General features: G+C 39.0%; 1 protein-coding gene across 1 annotated transcript; it reads right to left on the reverse strand.

Moving 5' to 3' along the window:
- Positions 1 to 2,812: 2,812 nt before the first annotated feature.
- On the reverse strand, positions 2,813 to 11,734 carry DYNLT3 (dynein light chain Tctex-type 3). The gene is made up of 5 exons (XM_045383147.2): positions 11,643 to 11,734; positions 10,451 to 10,492; positions 5,967 to 6,090; positions 4,928 to 5,005; positions 2,813 to 4,639 (listed from the first exon to the last, which is right to left on the reverse strand). The coding sequence occupies exons 1-5, from the start codon at positions 11,670 to 11,672 to the stop codon at positions 4,563 to 4,565; spliced, it is 351 nt and encodes a 116-aa protein (XP_045239082.1). The 5' UTR covers positions 11,673 to 11,734; the 3' UTR covers positions 2,813 to 4,562.
- Between the last annotated feature and the right edge of the window lie 8,117 nt (positions 11,735 to 19,851).

The following is a 19,851-nucleotide window of genomic DNA, read 5'->3' on the forward strand; positions in this document are numbered from 1 at the left end:
GATTGTTTATAACAGTAAAAAAAAAAAAAAAAAAAAAAGGCTCAAATCATTAAGGTACAATTTTTAAAGTGACCACAAAACATTACTTACTCTAATGTAGGGGTTGGTAAACTCTAACCAGCCTGCTACTTATTTTTATATGTAAAGTTTTATTGGAACACAGTCATACCCATCCATTTACTTGTCAACAGCTGCTTTTACACTACAGTGGCATACTTGAGTAGTTGCAAAAACCTTCAAAGCCTCAAATATTTACTAGCTGGCCTTTTACAAAAAAAGTTTGCTTTGTTTAATTACCAAGAACCCATTACACCAATCCTGACTATTTTTGGTGGTATACTGTATGAGCATTAGCTGCAAAAGCCCATGTTAATTCATGCAACTTAACCCATATCAAATTCCTAGCCTACAAAAGTAGAGGTTATAGAAAGGTCAGTACATACCACAATCTAATCATTTTCAAAGAGATTTTCTCCATAAGGCCTTATAAGAAATAAAAATAAATTGACAGAATTTTCATTAAATAATACTTCCTCATCTAAAACTCTGCCCTGAGAAATCTAGATTGAAATATCTCAAGTTAAAGCTGGTTGCTATGGTCTGAATGTTTGTGTCTTATCCAAATTCATGTCAAAGCCTAAATACTAATGTGGTGGTGTTGGGAGGTGGGGCCTTTGGTAGGTGATTACGTTATGAGTATGGAGCCCTCATGATTGGGATTACTGCCCTTACAAAAAAGACCCCAGAGAGCTGCCTTGCTCCTTCCACCTTGTGGAGACACAGCTAGAGGCTGTCGTCTATGAGCCAGGAAGCAGGCTCTCACTAGACTGAATCTGTCAGTGCCTTGATCTTGGACTTCTCAACCTCCAGAACTGTGAGAAATAAATTCTTATTGTTTATAAGTCACCCAGTTTATGGTATTTTGTTATAGAAGCCCAAACCGACTAAGACAATGGCATTCATGAAAAATGTATCTAAAAAGATAAAGCATTCAATAAAATTAAAAGGTATGCATTTGCCATAAAGTTGAATATTTATTACTAGATAAGCCCAGGCAACAAATTCCCTGACCCAGTTGGGGGTAGCTGTGAAGGAACTTTCTGATATGGTTCTCATCTTTTAAGGATCCCAGAATGGGGGTGGTTGCCCACGTTTTGTCTTCCATAGGGACAAGATATATCATACTAGCAGTCCTGCAAGTGTCTGTAGAGGATGCTAGCTTTAACCGTGAGATCCTCAGAAGCCATTTGGGGAGAGGACATTCTTCATGAAGCAATTGGGGCTATTTCTATCTAGACCTGAATTGTCAATACATCATATATATCCAAGAATGATGTGGAATGATATTCAGTGGGACCACAGGGAGAATTACAGTTTGCAACTAGACAAAGTGGGCTAGAGTCTCCTAAACTACTGATGTTAAGGCATACTGATGATAGTCATCTAAATCTTGTAAGAGATGAATGTTTAAGATCTTTTTGGATGGGCAGGGTGGCTCACGCTTGTAACCCCGGCATTTCGAGGCCGAGGCTTGGACTACAGGCATGCGCCAGCACGCCAAGGTAATTTTTGTATTTTTAGTAGAGACAGGGTTTTGCCATGTAGGCCAGGCTGGTCTCAAACTCCTGCCCTCAGGTGATCCACCTGCCTCAGTCTCCCAAAGTGCTGGGATTACAGGCATGAGCCACCATGCCCAGCCTTAATCTTTGCTTTGGTATCTGCTATAAGAATGACTTCTGCCACAAAAAGTCACACACTTTTCTCCCACTTAAAAAAAAAACCGTTATCCAAAATAGAGAACTATTTTTACTTAAACTTTGAAAATATAATCCTGGACATCCTAAGATTAAAGAATGTGATGATGAAAGCAGGTAGTAATAATATATTCAATGACTCATAATTAGGTAACACTCAACTTGGAAAGAAGAGCAGAAAATACTTTCACTAGAGAAATCGTAATGCGAGGTTGCCATCATTTAGGCAGCATATGGGTACTTTACAAACATAAAATTAGAATGTTACAAAAATCCTTTGAATACCCTAATTTTACAAACTTAAAGTCGTTAATTAAAAACAACAACACAATTGCAAGTTGACAAATAAGACAGAATCCCTTGCAAAAAATAATCATTAAAAATTAGTAGTTACAGAATATATTTTTACACTGACTTATGAAAATGAAATTTTGTGTTAAAATCATGAAGTAAAAGGCATAAAATAGAAGCTATTAATTATGTTGTAATGTACTGGATTTGGGCTGCTATTTTAATGATATTTATTCTGCATAATATTCTTTTTCTTTCTTTCTTTCTCTTTCATCCCTCCCTCCCTCCCTTCCCTCCCTCCCTCCCTTCCCTCCCTCCCTCCCTCCCTGCCCCCTTCCTTCCTTCCTTCCTTCCTCCCTCCCTTCCTCCCTCCCTCCCTTCCTTCCTTCCTTTCTCTCTCTCTCTCTCTTTCTTTCTTTCATCTTGTTTTGTCGCCCAGGTTGGAGTACAGTGGTGTGATCTCGGCTCACTGCGATCTCCGCCACCCAGGTTCAAGCAATTCTCCTGCCTCAGCCTCCTGAGTAGCTGGGATTAGAGATGTGTGCCACCATGCCTGGCTAATTTTTGTATTTTTAAGACAGACGGGGTCTCACCCTGTTGGCCAAGCTTGTCTCAAATTCCTGACCTCAAATGATCCACCTGCCTCCCAAAGTGCTGTGATTACACAGGTGTGAGCCACCATCCCCGGCATTTCTTCTATTTAGAATTTCTCATAGCAAGCAGAATGCCATTTCTCTAACTATTAAATGATTATCCAGAAGCAAAAGTACAGCACAGGAAGATAATATTTATTATATTTTAACTAGAAACAGAGCAGATAGCAAGTTTACGAGGTATGAATTTTTTTTTCTTAAATTAGGCTTAAACAACAATAATAAAAAACAAGTCTGCATATATATATTTTGGTCACTATTATAATCTTCCAGGGCACAAAAGCCAGCAGCATAAAGAAACATGAATAATGACTGAGAATTTTTGATGTGCCAAAAACAAAGATCACTGCATTAAACTCCTTTATCTTGTTATTACTATTCTTAAACATTGAACAATTATTAATTATGGTTATTCGGCAAAATATCAAACATGCACATAGTATTCCTACAAGAATATTGCCTTAATATTGTCAATATTAACACAAAGCTTATTCCTCTCCAAAATTCAATGAGTTATGGTTCCACTCTCTACATGTATTAGTGTTAGTGGTAATATGCAAAACTGATTTTGTTTTCAGGGTTAAGTAGCAGATTGACTTCACATTTGGTGGCCAGCTGTGTACCCTAATTTTCATCTATTTTCTTAATAAATTTAATTACATTTCATAAGCCCTGAGATAACGTGCTAATGATTGTATACTTTTAATCTATACTTTATTCCACTCAATTTGAACCCCATATAATAAGTCTTTTAAATTATTTACAGATGGTTGTAACTAAAGCAATGACAAAATTTACTACTTGTATAGATAAGACTGATAATAAGGCCTTTAACTAAGAGTTGCATATTTTATATGCACTTTTAACTTGCTAGGAGCAACTCTTAAAATTACATCTATAATTCTGTCAGAAAACAGTAAGTGCTTTTCATTTTGCTTACTTCTATATGTGTAACCAGATTCACTTTTTTCCTCCCTTGTAAAACAACTAGTTTCTTTTCCTTCCCCAAATATTAATACTTGTCTTCCAACTGAACAACTGCTAAAAGGAACTTAGCATTTGCGCAGCACATTGACAACTATAGTGCTTAGCAGAGACATATGCCCATAATAGGCATCTGATAAATGTTTGTTCCACATGGAATGAGTGAATTGTAAGGCAGCTGTTTGAGTCATATACTGTTCATCATATACTGCAACTAATTTTATTTAACTAGGAAATTCAGTTTACCAGATTTAATTTACCCTCAAGTGTAAATCCAAAAATTTGAAATTTTAAAAAAATTGATTTACTAAACCTCATAAAAAGTAAACAAGTTAATCATAGTTGTTACTATCCTATTCGTTGATAGAAAATTAAAAAAAATTATTACTTTCCACTAAATATTAAGTACAACTAAGTGAGGGGAAGAAAGTTTTACAAAACTAAAAGATGTTAGCTAATTCTTATCATTTTCTCCACATTTATCCTTGCAGCTTTTTTGTTCATATATTTATTCCTGTTAACTTCTCTAGCTGAAAGAGAACTTTATCATCTGAATGTAGTTCCCCATCACCTTAGGTACAAAATATTAGTGAAAAGCTGGTGTAAATGTAAGATTGTATTTTCATGTCATGCCATATTTCTAAATTTATTTTTTGCTAGCATTCCATTTTTCCTATTTAAATGATGCTGTATAGAATATGAGCTAATCTGCCAATGACTATGATATTGCTCGCTGATAAATATCAGTTTTTGTTGATAGCTTTAAAGCATATTGCACGCTTGTCATCTAGCACACTAGTAAACAACTATTACTTCTTTTTGGAAAGGATACACTGACAAATTCCTAAGTTAACGGCTTTAGCCCAACATTTTTAGTCAGTTAAAGAACAATAGCAATGGCAAAAACATTGACAATACAGTTCATGGTCCGGTTCTCCCATCTTACGGTACAGGTTCCTGAAACACACAAAAAAAGGATTTTGAAATACCAGCAAAACATAAAAATTATCAGAGTATATATATATACATATACATTTTTCTCATGTTTTAATATCTTATTTCCTTCAACCTGTTAAGTTTTCACATTTCACATCGGTCTGAAGGTATACTTGTTACTAGGTACAAAGCAATACTGTTGATAGTCTTTTCAGAATTTAATTAGAATTAAATAAGTATTTGATTAAAAAGTACAGTTGGACTTTGCTAAAAGTTGGATTTTGTATAAATCAGCTTAAGATCTCTTACCATCAGATGTGGTATCCCAAAAGCAGGAGCTGGCTGTGTGAAAGCCATATGCGCTCTTCTGGACCACTGCACAGGTCACTGCAAATAAAGTCACAGAATGAGGACACTTACAGACAAAGGGAAAGAGAACCAAGGTCAAAGTGTGTGAGTTCAGAGCTCTACAAGCCTTAAAAAAATAAAAATAAAAATAAAAAATCACAGAAAACAAAGCATTCAGCAAATAGATTGAAAAAAAATAAAAAATAAAAGCCTCTCATCGTTATCTAGCATCATGATTTTGACCCCACTGGATTCAGTTGGTTTTCTGACCATTGCCATTACCACTGGTGATTGTACTGCTGGAAAAATATCAGTCAAATTCTGTGCTTTGTACCATGGGCAGAATTCAGACACAGAAATGCAGGAAATACTTTGGGAGGCCGAGACGGGCAGATCATGAGGTCAGGAGATCGAGACCATCCTGGCTAACACGGTGAAACCCCGTCTCTACTAAAAAAATACAAAAAACTAGCCGGGCGAGGTGGCGGGCGCCTGTAGTCCCAGCTACTCGGGAGGCTGAGGCAGGAGAATGGCGTAAACCCGGGAGGCGGAGCTTGCAGTGAGCTGAGATCCGGCCACTGCACTCCAGCCTGGGCGACAGAGTGAGACTCTGTCTCAAAAAAAAAAAAAAAAAAAAAGAAATGCAGGAAATGTTCCACTTTATAAACAGCTGCTGTGTGGAATCACAGATAAAGAGGCATGGGACTACTGAAAGAAACACAGTTGAGCTAAGAGGGGGGTCTCAGTGGAAAGAAAGAACTGATGGAAATGCAAAGGGTGATGCTACCAAAGACAAGTAGCTCGAACTGCCTTTGAGTAGTGAAAGATCTTCATCTTTTAAGTATTATTATAGATTATCTTTGAATGAGTAAATCAGAAGTCCTTTATACCCTGTTAGTATCCAACTTAAAGGTCTGTTGTTCATATACCTTCTCAAAATTCAGAGAAAATCACAATGACAAAGGCAAGTGAACCAGTGAGGAAGGATACTGATACTTACCAATATATTTATAAGCTTTTCCCAACTTAACCAAATGTGTTAAGGATTGTTCCACTATGCTTGCGGTCCACTGGTTGATGTTGTTGTGATTATAATCTTCACCACCTAAAACCCCATCTACACACTAAAAGGGCACAGAGGACAGTTAATTTAGTCAGTAAAACTGCTCAAAAAGAACAAGTTTTACACAAATTGCAGTAAAAAATTTATTGAAAACATAAAATATACTTATAGCTCAATAAGGCATCTTAGAAAATATACACTTGGTAAATATTGATTACGCACTGTCTCTAATTGCTCAAGAGTTTTGAAAGAGTTTCCACATACATTATCTCACTCTATGAGATACTATGGGCCATATAAAGATAAATATGTCATGGTTTCTGTGTAAATAACTTAATCTAGCAGAGAAGCTAATAAAAAATTCTAATATCTATAACACAAGGAAGACTAATGATAAATTATGTAATAAAATTGTGGTGGAGAAATTAAAAGGTGATATCAATTGGTTAACAAGTAGCTTTGAAATAGCTGGGATTTGAACTAGGGCTCACGTGCTAGAAACAGGATTGGACTAATTTAAAAACATAATTCTTATGCATAATAATTATATTCTTATTCATACTATGTAATTGTTTAGCTATGAAACAACTAGCACACCTGCCACTGAAAGTAAATAAAGATGTTCTAGAAAGATAAAGTCAAATATCATAATTTCCCATAGTGCTTAATTTCATCCACTTCTGATGCCTGATTAAAAGCACTGGCTCTAGTATCACAATCCTAGGTTTTAAGGCCTGCTTTGACACCTATCTGCTGTGTGACCTTTAGCAAGTGACTTAACCCCTTCAAATCCCTATTTTCCTAATCCTTATAGAAAGGATAACAGCATCATCTTACCAGGTTGCTGTTAGGATGAAATGAGACAATGAATACCAAGTGCTCAGTGACTAGCACAGAGTTAGCATATAAATAATGTTAACTACTATTATCATATTGCTGCTGTTATATTTTACATTTGAGTGATGAAAATTGGATAATAAAGCACTCATTTAATTCATTTTTAGAATCTAACACACACATGCACCTTCATTTACTATAATTAGACTCATTTAATTCATTTTTAGAATCTAGCTTAATAATACACACATACACACACATGCAGCTTCATTTACTATGATTAGACCACAGTAAATATTTATAAAGGCACTAATACAAAATCTTAAGTTGGATAGTATAAAATCTTCACTAATGATAAAATATAAAAAGAGAAATTAAATATTTTAGCAGGGTTGACAAAAGTAATGTGGCTTAAATTTTTCTCCTAGAAAGCTCAATAACATGAGAAAGTAGGAAGGGTAGTGGCTTAAGGATCAGGGGAATAGAATTTTAATTCTGGCTTTACCATTCCTAAGCTGGTGACCTTTGGACAAACCTATTCCTCTCTTGAGATCACCTTTCCTTAAGGATAAAGTAAGAGCAGTCATTTTTCTTTCAGGTTATTTAGTAGGACCACTCCAAATTTTGCTCTAAACAGCAGAAAACACCATGGGGTGTGGGTGCCACTGTAAATAGCCCTGCTAATTACTATTAATTAACATTTAGCCTAATTAATTACATTAACACGGAGGCCCATGAGACAATGAGGTCCTTAAACGGCTCTGTATTCTCAGCGCTAAACTTAGCACTTAGCAGGTATTCAACAAATGTTGTTGAAGCAATATTGATTTTGATATACTCGCTGGGTATCTTAAATACACTTTACACTAAGTTCTAAGTTAATTTCATTTGTAGCTCATTTTTTCTTTGACGATTTTATTGGGAAGCAATTTCTATTACTAACAATAAAGAAAATGTATGCATATTACTGATAAATGGGTGTCTCTGAGTTCAGAAGGAAAAACATATCAGCATAGGGGCTCAGAGCAAGAAATTAAAGGAAAGAAAGTAAGATTAATAAGACAATAAGATCAGTAAGGAAATCAGAAATAACTGCTGAAATTATGTAATCATCTAGGAAGTGCTGAACTGTTTTAAAATGTTGCTCATTCTCAGGCATTTCCAATGCCTCAATGGAAATGTTTCAATGGCAAAAGAGGGTTGGTTCATGGGAAGAGGAAAGATAGACATTTAGCTGCAAGTAACCTGTAGCAAAGCTGAGTTTCTTTGTAGTCTCATATTTCATATAAAAATTCAAGAGAAGCTTGCTTTTGACTACATCAGAGTTTGTTTTTATTTAAAAATGTTTTCAGTTAAATTACTTATATTACTTAATTCCCTCTCACAAATATTCAAGAAAAACTGATGTTCCAAAATGCATCCAGTGACTTCTAGCACCACCTAGCCACTGCCGAGTATGCATTTCCCAGTTGAAAAAGCATGACTCTTTTAATTTGACATAATATTAAAGTAACAGACATATGGTTTGAAAAATCCAGTGGAACAGAAAAGCTTAGAACGAAAAGGGTCTCCTTCCCACCCTTTCCGTTCCCATCCCCAGTCCCATTCCCCAGAGGAAACTCATCAGTGTACAACTGTTTTTATTTCTTCTAAGGGTTACTTACGTATCTCCAAATAATGTTTATGTCACTATTTCCTGATTCATGAATTATAGGCCACATCCATATAACTCCTACTATGATAGATGAGAATCTGGTTCCCTCAGACCACCTGCCCCCTTCTCTCAATATAGTGAAATCACAATTTTTTAACTTAGGTCTATTTACATGGTTAGAAACATGTTTCTTTTCCACTCTAGATGTTTTCTTCCACACAGAGGATTGTTCTTTAACATTCCTGGCCTCCTGTCCTGTCAGTTATTCCTCCCCATGGAGGTGGAACGAGTTACCTGGTTGGTGGGTGATAACCATTGTTCTAACATCTCATTTGGGAGAGCCAGTCTCCCAAATGTGTTGAACTTGGGCTTTCGTTTCTCCTTCCCTCTCTACCCAAACAAATGAAAGGCACCAGCCTGAACAAGTGTTTCTCTCTGCTGACTCAAACTTTCTCTTGGATGACTCTTCCCAGGGCTGAACTGAATGGGAGTTAGCAAAACAAGCTACAATCACCAAACTAGTTTTTATCAGTAATAAAGGTAGTATTTTGTTCTCTTCCTATTGGCTCCTTTTTCTTTTCATTTGGTTCAGAACTTAAGGAAGAAGGCACTATTTAAATGGAATCCCAAATAACGCAGCATTCTTTCTTCTATGTTCCATCAACCAAGGACAGTCTTTCCTGACTTTCCACTTTGAAAACTAAGATCACTCCCTTCTCATTACCTCCACTCCCTCTTCCACCTCCCAGTTTCCCTCATTTGTGCTTTTACATTGTAAAGGTATTAAAAACCTTTGCTTTCTACTTTTAATAATTAAATACTCCCAGGCTACATAGATAGAATGCATAATTCTGAAGTATTAAAATATGGCAGGATTTTCAGGTGCCTGTCTAGTGCTCTCAGACCTTGAGTTAATTCTCGCTGTGTAAGGCCAGACCTGGGTGTTAAAAAAATACCTTTCCCATACTGTAGTCTGTATGTGATACCTCTAAAATAATGAAAGTTCCCCTGCAGAATTAACTCCCAAAGACAATTTCTTTTCTATTTGCCTAAAAGGAGTTTCAAATATTTTTCTTAAAATTTTGATTTACTACCATATCAATGTTTAGAAGATGTTAAGTGATCATTTCTCCAATTATATTGGGCAAAAAAGTGTACATGCCCAAAGGCAGATATTTCTAGGGCTTTTGTTATCTATTTTACATAATATACATATATATTATACATATACTTTACATTATAAAAGTTGACATGTGTGCACATATATATACACATACATACACTTTTATAGCATTAACATTTAAAATAATGTTGGCCTTCTGGAATTAAAGTTATTTTATCCAAAAGACAGGGCATCAATTTTAAACCAGTTTTCTAGACTAAGAAAATCCTTAAGCATCTCTTTCAGAATAAGCCCCAAGATGCTGATAGCACACAACAAAACACAGAAGGACCCCTATAAAGAATTAGTGGATAAATATTTAAAATCTTGTTCTTGGCCTGGTGTGGTGGTTCACGCCTGTAATCTCAGCACTTTGGGAGGCCAAGGCAGGTGAATCACCTGAGGTCAGGAATTCGAACCCAGCCTGACCAATATGGTGAAAGCCCATCTCTGCTAAAAATACAAAAACTGGCCGGGTGTGGTGGTGGACGCCTGTAGTCCCAGCTACTTGGGAGGCTGAGACAGGAGAATTGCTTGAACCCGGGAGGTGGAGGTTGCAGTGAGCCGAGATCGTGCCACTGTTCTCCAGCATGGGCGATAGAGCAAGACTCTGTCTCAAAAAACAATAAAATAAAATAAAATAAAATAAAGCAAAATCTTGTTCTTTTAACAGTAAGGTTTCTAAGTTTGTACTGAAACTCAAAATATAGCTTTTAAAAGTCTCCACCAATGCAGCAAGCTTCAAGAGAAGAAAAATGTATGACTCACCTCTTTGACAATATTGTGGGCTTCCTCAGCATTGAAGCCAACCTAAAGGGGAAACAAAAGGTAAAGCTGCTTTCAACACAGGCTTGCAGATATGACGCTACACAGAATATCCTAGGCTGGCCTAGACAGGTGTTAGTGACAGGAGACCACAGTGATAAAGGGCATCGGGTCTACAGAAGGGGCCAATCTTGCCCCTAAACACTTAAAAATACTGAATGCTTTCCCTACCTACCTCCCTGGAGATTGACTCATGAGGTCTGGGGAGAGCCTGCAAGTCTATATATATATTTTTAAAGTGCTTTATACTGGTGATTCTAATGAACATCCTAGATTAAGAATCATTGTATTGTAACACGTAGGAAATAAGCAAGAGGTGGCTATGAAGATGTTATGTGTTATAAGAATATAGATATGGTTTCAGCTAAGTGAGAGAATAAAGTGGTTCATAAGAAGAGAATGCTTAATAGACTATTTTCAATTTTGTTTTTAACTTATGCTAGGCAAAAATTTATAGGCAAAAATTCCTTTCCCAAATTAAAGACTATGAAAATACTTGATAACTCAAGATTAATATCACTTTAGTACTATACAGTGGTCTGACAACTTAAGTCTTTTCTTTGGAGTCCCCATCAATAACAGGAAGATGACAACTGACATTATGGGGTTCTGGTGAGGGTGGGGAAAGCCTGAGTCAGTAAGCAAGGGCTCGTAATCCATACAGCACCTCCTTCCAGCCCACCCAGGCAAGCATCACCGGGAGCAGGAGTGGCAGTGCCACCAGGACCCCGAGACCCCGAGCCATGGGGGCTGCAGCACCTGCACTGAGGAAGCCAAGGGACGGAGGAAGCAGCGGGAAGACCCGTTTTCGAGGCCCGCCCGGTAGGAGGGCGGCGCCCGTCATCCCATGCCCACTCCTCGCACCCAAGTCAGGCCTCGTCCTCCCAACCCTGCCCCGACCCCACCGTCTGATCCGCGCGCTCCTGGCCACCCCTGCCACCCCGAATCTCAGGACTTCGGGGTGGGGAGAACGGGTAGGGCGGGGCGGATCCCTGGCCCTGCGGAGAGGACCCGGGCTCGGAGGACGCCGCACCCCAACTCTTGGGGCCGCCCTCGCTGGGAGACCACTCGGCAAGAGCCCCGCGCAGAGGAAGGCAGGAGTGGGGGGCGCTTCCAGGTAGCCAAGGGGCGGTACCTCGTCGCAGTGGCGATGGTACTCCTCCATGGTAGCGCCGGCTCTCCCTGGGGGCGGAGCGACGCGCCGGTGGAGCACCGCGGCCGCGCACTGGCCTCCGGGGAGGCCCCACCCCCGTTTATGGCCTAGGGCCTTTCCCTACGCATTCCCCGCCTTTGTGTCGCAGTGGCGTCACCTGGCAGCGCTGGGCGGGCTCCGGGCAACGCCAGGCGTCACTTCAGGCCACGCACTTCTTCCTTGCTTCCTCTGCCCTTACAGAGGAAACTAGGGATGAATGTTAAAGAACTGGGAATGGCGCCAGTGTGGATCAGATGGGGTGACCTGTGGCAGTTAGTCTAGACTCCACACTATTGGTTGAGTGCCCACTGCTGTGGTTACTTGCATGTATTTGTTCATTCACCATCATCTGGCACATAAATGTAGTTAATTTCGTGGTAAATCAGTCACTTTGATTTGTCCACTTACTAGCTATGTTACTTGGAAAAATTCACCTCCCACAGCCTCAGTTTTCTCATATGGAAACTTACCATCATACCTATTTCACCACTGGTTGTAAGGATCAGATGAGATGCTGTATACACGGCTCCTAAAGTAGATGCTTCTCAGCAAGAGCACAATGGCTACATTTTAAAATAAATGTAGTAATTTTAAATTAGTAATTTTAAAATAAGTTACTAATTTCCAGAGGATCCTAGACACTTCCTCAAAACCTCACAATAAGTCAGAAGAGTTAATTCTTCCGTCACTGCTTTTATCAAGATGAACCTGAGGTATAGAGAATTTAATTTGCCCAAGGTCATACATCCAGTAGGGTGTAGAAAAGGGACTTGAGCTCAAGTAGTCTGATAGCAGAGCCCAAGCTCTTAACCACGGTATTACTTTCCTATTGCTACTGTAACAAATTACCAGAAATGTGGTGCCTTAAGGCAGCACAGACCTGTTCTCTTACAGTTCTGTTACCAGTGGAGGGTGTCCAGGTTCTTGGCGCTTTGGACAAAGAATCGGACAAAACGCACAAACAAAGCAAGGAAAGAATGAAGCAACAAAAGCAGAGATGTATTGAAAACGAAAGTACACTCTACAGGGTGGGAGTGGGCAGAGAAGCTGCTCAAGGGCCGGGATCCAGAATCTTCTGTGGTTCAAATACCCCCTAGAGGTTTCCCATTGGCCACTTGGTGTGCACCCCATGTAAATGAAGTAGTAGCCCACAATCAGAGGCTGAAGTGAAGTTACAAAGGCCACACTCTTATGCAAACATCTGATTGGTTGCAAGAAAGCAACCATCAGAGGCTAAAATGAAATTACAAAGTTGCACTTCTATTCAAAGACTTGGCCCATAATCAGTTTGATTGGTTGCAGACAGCAACCAATCAGAGGCTGAAGTTACAAAGTTACACTCCTATGCAAGTGTCTGATTGGTTGCAAAAAACAATTTGCAAATGTCTAATTGGTTGCAAAAAGCAACCAATCAGAGGTAGTTTAAATTTCCCATCGGCCCCGCAGAAAAGGTGGGGGTTTGCAAAGGGAATAGCCTCTGGTCCTTTTGTTACTTAGGCATGGAAGTTTAGGGTTTTCCTTTTATTTTTATTTTTATTTTTTTTGGGACAGAGTTTCTCTCTTGTTGCCCAGGTTGGAGTGCAATGACGTAATCTCGGCTCACCCACCGCAACCTCCGCCTCCCGGTTTCAAGCAATTCTCCTGCCTCAGCCTTCTGAGTAGCTGAGATTACAGGCATGCACCACCACGCCCAGCTAATTTTGTATTTTTAGTAGAGACGGGGTTTCTCCATGTTGGTCAGGTTGGTCTCGAACTCCCGACTTCATCAACCTCAGGTGATCTGCCTGCCTCAGCCTCCTAAAGTTCTGAGATTACAGGCATGAGTCACTGCGCCCGGCCAGGGTTTTCCTTTCAATTTAGTTCTAGGAAGTCAGCCTGAAACAGTTTTAAGTTCCCTGCCTCCTGACCCTATTCTGCTGCCTCAGTTCTGGAGGTCAGAAGTCTAAAATGGGCCCATAGAGCTGCATGCCTTCTGGAGGCTCCAGGACAGACTCTGTTTCTTTGCCTTTTCCAGCTTCTAGAGACTGCCTGCATTCCTTGGCTCATGACCCCTTCCTCCAAATTCAAAGCCAGCAGTATCTTTTCTCCTGTCTTGCCTCTGCTTCAAAGGAGATGTGAGGCATCTCTACAAAGGAGAGATGTATAACTCTTGCCCTCCTGTTTCCCTCTCAAGACCCTTAATTTAATCACATATGCCATGTGTCTTTTGCACTCTGTATCATATTCACAGATGCTCAGAATTCAGATGTGGACAACTTTGAGGGGGAGCATTATTCAGCCAACCACAACACTTCTATTTTGCTCCCCAGAATGAAAGTTGGAAACCATTAGTCTTCTAGTCCAACTCCCTTATTTTACAAATAAAACTGAAGGTGAAAAGGTAAAGTAACTTCTATAGGACACATGGGTGTTACCTGGACTCCCGGGCTTCTGAATCTCAGGCTCTTATTTTATGAACTTAGAACCAAACAGGGCTGTTTACTTGACAATATGGTGTTTGTTATTGGTTCTCCTAAGTTGTGGATCATGCAGGGTTACTGCAGAAAAGTGACTGTAATCATAGAGGAAGCGCATCCTCTTTACTCGGGAGGCTGAGGCAGGAGAATGGCATAAACCCGGGAGGCGGAGCTTGCAGTGAGCTGAGATCCGGCCACTGCACTCCAGCCTGGGCGACAGAGCGAGACTCCGTCTCAAAAAAAAAAAAAAAAAAAAAAAAGAAAAGAAAAAGAATTTCTTTTTACCAAAGTTTTCATCCTATGAGCAACTCCAGCAGTCTATTCATGAGAAGGATTCGTAGTGTCTTTGTGAACATCATCAGTTTTATTTCCCTAAAGAACTGTTTCTATGCCTGGGTGGGTTAAATCCTTAAGTTATCTAATCTTAATACTGCAAGGGCTGCACCAGCACATCTCAAGTTTGTGTTATGTGATCATTCATGATGCATATAAAGTGAGATGAAGAAGTGTTGTTCCAGTTATCATTCCTGTGTAATAAATTACCCCAGAATTTAGCAGTTTATTTACTGTATTATGCTCATGGATTCTTTTGATCAGAAATTTGAACAAGGCACAGCAGAAATAATTTGCCTCTGCTTTGCGATGTCTGGGGCCTCAGGTGGGGAGACTCAAAGACTGGAGGAAATTCAATAGTGGGGACCAGAATCATCTGAAGACTTGTTCATTCACATGTCTGATATCTGGGCTTGGATGAATCAAATATTAGCACTGCCAACTGGAGCAACAACACATGGCCCCAATGAGTGGATTGGCTTCTTACCATCATGGCAGTCTTAGGGTGGCCAGATATCTTACATGGCAACTCAAAGCTCCAAGCATGAGTGTTCCATCCAGCATGGCAGAAGATATGTCACCTTTTATCACCTAGTGTCACAAGTTACACAGTGGCCCTTCTACCATACTCTAATCATTGAAACATTCACTCAGATTCAAGGGGAGGGGACACAGAATCCACTTCTCAATGGGAGAAGTGTCAAATAATTTGGGGGTCATGCTTTAAAACTACAAGTGGGTTTATTAACTAACATCCTGTGGTTGCAAGTAACAGAAAACCCAAATAGGATGAGCTGAAATAATGACATTTATATTCTTATATAACCAGACTGATATGGTTTGGATCTGTGTCCGTGAGTGAGTTATTATGAGATCTGGCTGCTTAAAAGTGTGTAGCACCTCCCCCCTCTCTCTCTTCTTCCTGCTCCAGCCATGTTATATGTGCCTGCTTCCCCTTCACCTTCCACCGTGATTGTAAGTTTCCTGAGGCCTCCCCAGAAGCAGGAGTCACTCTGCTTCCTGTGCAGCTTGCAGAACCACAAGCCAATTAAACTTCTTTTCTTTATATATTATCCAGTCTCAAGTATTTCTCATTGCTGTAAAGCAATGAGAGAACAGACTAATACATACACAGAGGCAGAGATATTCCAGGTTCATTTAGTTGCTCAACAAATTTTGGGGGCTTCTGTGCTTTTCATCTTTCCATGCCGATATCCTCAGCATATCAGCAACATTTAGCCTTATGGTCATACATGGCTGCATTAGTTCTGGTATCGCTAGGAACAAAGATACCACGTTCAGTGAATAAGATGAGTGTTTTCTGGGGTTGATCGGATTTTCTAAGGAAAGCAAATCTTTATTTCAAGTCCTCAGGAATTTTCTCCACAGGTTCCACTGGCCAAGATTGGGCCACGTGACTCCCCACTAGGCAAAACATATGGGACAACAAATGTTGGTTTTTTCATTCTGTATGGTGAAAAGTGAGTTCTGCCAGCAAGAAAAAAAAAAAGGATGTAAAATAAATGTTGGTAGGTCAGTCCTTTCCAAACTTTTCCATGCTATGGCCCACATAGAGGATAATATTTATATGGCACATTGAGGTAAACTGGAGGGGCTTTGTGGGCATCTCTATGGGGCTTGGTGAAAAAATATTTTCTTTACATTATGTAATTATATAAAAAAATAAAATAGAAAGGGTGTTAAAAATGAATTTGTAAAAGCTTCCAAATAAAGTCTCTTTCAATGCTTTAGTGAGACCCTCAATCTTGCTTTCACCCATATAATATTTTATATCTGGCTCTATGCATTGAATAGCCATAAACAATTCCTGTGAATGAATTTTTAATAATGATTTTTCCATAAATCTGAATAAATTATATTGTTGGGAAAGATTCCCCATGGAAGTATCTGATAAAAAACATTTGGACCCACTTTACAAACCATTTAATTATATTTAAAGGCTTCTGTAATGGTAGACTATGTAATTAGGACCATCTCTTTCACTGATAATTACAAAGGTTGGACAAAATGTAATAGACATTTGCTCAAGGGAATTGGATTTTTAACAAGATGGGGAAGAATTATGGATGTAAGACATAGAATAATGAAACCCAGAAAGATAAGCATGGCATTTGGGATGAGCATGGCATTTATCTCAAGGTGAGAAGATGCTGAGCCTTTTGTTTATGGGCCAAGGGGTAAAATAATCAGACTGCATGGCCTGCCAAGGAAGATGATTCTGGTAAAGAGTCTCGCTTTGGGTTGAAACCCCATGGATTAAACCCTGGGAGTAAAACACTCAAACTTGATCTTGCAGACTGAATCTCAGTTTTAAATTACCCAAACCCCTGAAATTGAATTAAGGTGATCTGGAATTGCTAATGCCTCTAGCCAACTTCTAGAAGCAAATGTAAATTCTCTCTGAAGGAAGAAAACATTATCTTAGGTCTCAAATCAGACATATGATTTTTTGCATACATCAAGTGGACAATAAAACATAACTAGACACATAACGAGACAAGACAACATTATCTTAAATCAATAGACAATGGAAACAGCCCAACCAGGGATGAAGATGATGGAGTTATCAGAAACACACTTTAAAATAACTATGCTTACTATATTAAAAGAAATAAAAGACAAGGTTGAGAATTTCATCCAAGAACTTGAAATTATAAAAAGTATACAAATGGAATTTCTAGAAGTGGAAAGTACAATAACCAATTTTTAAAAAAGAACAAAGAATCGGTTCTATAGTGGTTCCGACAAAGCTGAAGATTTAGTGAAGCTTAAAAAATTGGACAGAATAGACCGGGTGCAGTGGCTCATGCCTGTAATCCCAGCACTTTGGGAGGCTGAGGTGGGCAGATCACGAAGTTAAGAGATCGAGACCATCCTGGCTAACACGGTGAAACCCCGTCTCTACTAAAAATACAAAAAAAAAAAAAAAAAAAAAAAATCAGCCAGGCATAGTGGCAGGCGACTGTAGTCCCAGCTACTCAGGAGGCTGAGGCAGGAGAATGGCATGAACCCAGGAGGCGGAGCTTGCAGTGAGCTGAGATCAGGCCACTGCACTCCAACCCGGGTGACACAGCGAGACTCTGTCTCAGAAAAAAAAAAAAAAAAAAAAAAATTGGACTGAATAAAATAGCCAAAGTGAAGCACAGAGACATAAATTAATCTAAAATACAGAAGAAAGCATACAGAGAAAGTTTCACATACATAATGAGATTTCCAGAAGGAGATGAGACAGAATGGACAGAAACAATATTTGATGAAATATTAGCTGAAGGTCTTCCAAAACCGATGAAAGAACATATTAGTCAGAGTCTCTGTAGGAAGCAGATTAAACTCCCAAAATAATAATTCAGGGAGGATTTATTTACAACGCTGTGTGCTGGGATGGTGGATATAGCAGATCTATAAGGAATAGTTTCAGGAACCCAGTATAGCCTATCACTTTTCTCCATCAATATCCATCCACTTGCCCAGCTACAGAGGCAGGGACTATAGAAACTATTCTGTTACCTCATCCCCTCTCCCTTTTACTTCCACTGATCATTGCTAGTGTTTTTGATTGCAGGTGGTTGTGTGACCAACTTAAATGCTATAATAGATGATGGACCTCTTCTATATGTCAAGCAGCACATTTTATGCTCTATATCTACTATATTTCCAGGGACTCTGTGATTACAGTTCCAATTAATGTCAACTATGTCATGGATCAATGTGATGTGGTATAGCTCTAAGATATGAGGGACTGCCTTAAGTCTGACGTGGAGGTCTTCTAGTTTAAAAAAATATATATATACACATATATATATGTGTGTATATATATATTTTAGATCTAGTCCTGAATCCAGACTTTCTAGTGTTAAATTCATGTTCTTCATTTCATATTTACAACTCTTATATTTTCCCTATCTGTGCTTTCTAAAGCTATAATAAAACACCAGGTGACTCCACAATCTTTATAAGAAACTTTGTTGCTATAGAGATTAAGTGCTACAGCCACTTGACCTCCAGTGCCTTGCCCTCTACCAGCATTACATCCTCTGGTGATCAAGTGAGTAATCATTATGCCACATCATGGTCATGAATTACATATGCCCTATTTCTTCCCAGTAAGAAGATTATCCATGTGCTCCATTAAGTATATGAACAACCAATTCTCAGAATTTCATTTTGAGTATGTGTGTATATAAAGAGATTTATTTTAAGATATTTAAGAGTCCCTTATATTTTCCTTTTTTTGAACTGTTTCTTCCTATCCCTTTCCCATTTTCGAACTGTGCTCTTAATCTTTTATCTTGTTGATTTTTGAGAACATTTTATAAATAACAAATTATCCTTGTGTTTGTGATAAGTTGCACATTCTTTCTCCCAGTTTTTCCTCTTTTTATTTTGCTTAAGATAATTTTTGCCATACACACTTTTAAAATATTAATATCATTAATTTTATCAAAAAATACTTCTTCTAAGTAATTGGCTGACACAATTGTAGAAGCTTGGCAAGTCCAAAATCTCATGAGGTAGACCAAACAGGCTGGAGGCTCAGGAAAGGGTTACAGTTAGACTCCAGAAGCAGCCTGATACAGAACCAGGAAGTACCAATGTTACAGATAAAGCCTGAAGACTATCTGCTGGAGAATTCCCTTTTGCTCTGGGGAGGTCAGCCTTCCGTTCTAGTCAGGCCTTCAACTGATTAGATAAGGCTCACCCACATTATAGAAGGCAATCTGCTTTACTGAAAGTCTAGTGATTTAAATGTAAAGTCAACCAAAACATCCTCACAGAAACATCCACAATAATGTTTGACCAAATATCTGGGCATTGTGGCTCAGCCAAGTTGACACATAAAATTAGCCATCACAGGCTACTTCTGGTACCAGTTACTGTATCAATCAAGTTGTCAAGAAGAAGCAGATGGCACACTAAAGTTGGCATAAATTGAAGAGTGCTCATTTACAAAGATGTGGGCAGGTGAACTAACGGCAAGTGCATGGGGCTAACAACAGTGAAGCTGTCACTATTCCTAAGCTGTGAAGTTTGAGGGGAAAGAGGATTAAACAGTCATGTTGACAAGTCCACTTTAAGAGGAAAAATGATCTTTTGTCAAGGGATATAACAATCCCAAGGTGGTCTCCACAAAGGGAACCCAGGGAATAATTATCCTGACCCTTTCTCCTTCCCTCTGATCCCTTATTGCTGTTTCTCATTAGCTGAACCCAACTGTAAACTAGAGGACATGGGAACGACTGTAATCCATATAGGTCAGTTTCCCAAAGCATGAAGGAGTGTGAACTGTGTATGTGGAGAGATAGAGAATATTTAGCACAGATCTTAAGCCACAGGTCCAAGAA

The sequence above is a fragment of the Macaca fascicularis genome, chromosome X (assembly GCF_037993035.2).
Source record: "Macaca fascicularis isolate 582-1 chromosome X, T2T-MFA8v1.1".
NCBI classification, from domain to species: Eukaryota; Metazoa; Chordata; class Mammalia; order Primates; family Cercopithecidae; genus Macaca; species Macaca fascicularis.

What these genes read in the sequence shown, in the direction of transcription:
- DYNLT3 (XM_045383147.2), bottom strand. Translation starts at nt 11,672, where the DNA reads ATGGAGGAGTACCATCGCCACTGCGACGAG. An exon ending in CCCACAATATTGTCAAAGAG is followed by an intron (nt 6,091 to 10,450) that starts GTGAGTCATACA and finishes GTGCCCTTTTAG; the next exon opens with TGTGTAGATGGGGTTTTAGG. An exon ending in TTGGGATACCACATCTGATG is followed by an intron (nt 4,640 to 4,927) that starts GTAAGAGATCTT and finishes TGTGTGTTTCAG; the next exon opens with GAACCTGTACCGTAAGATGG.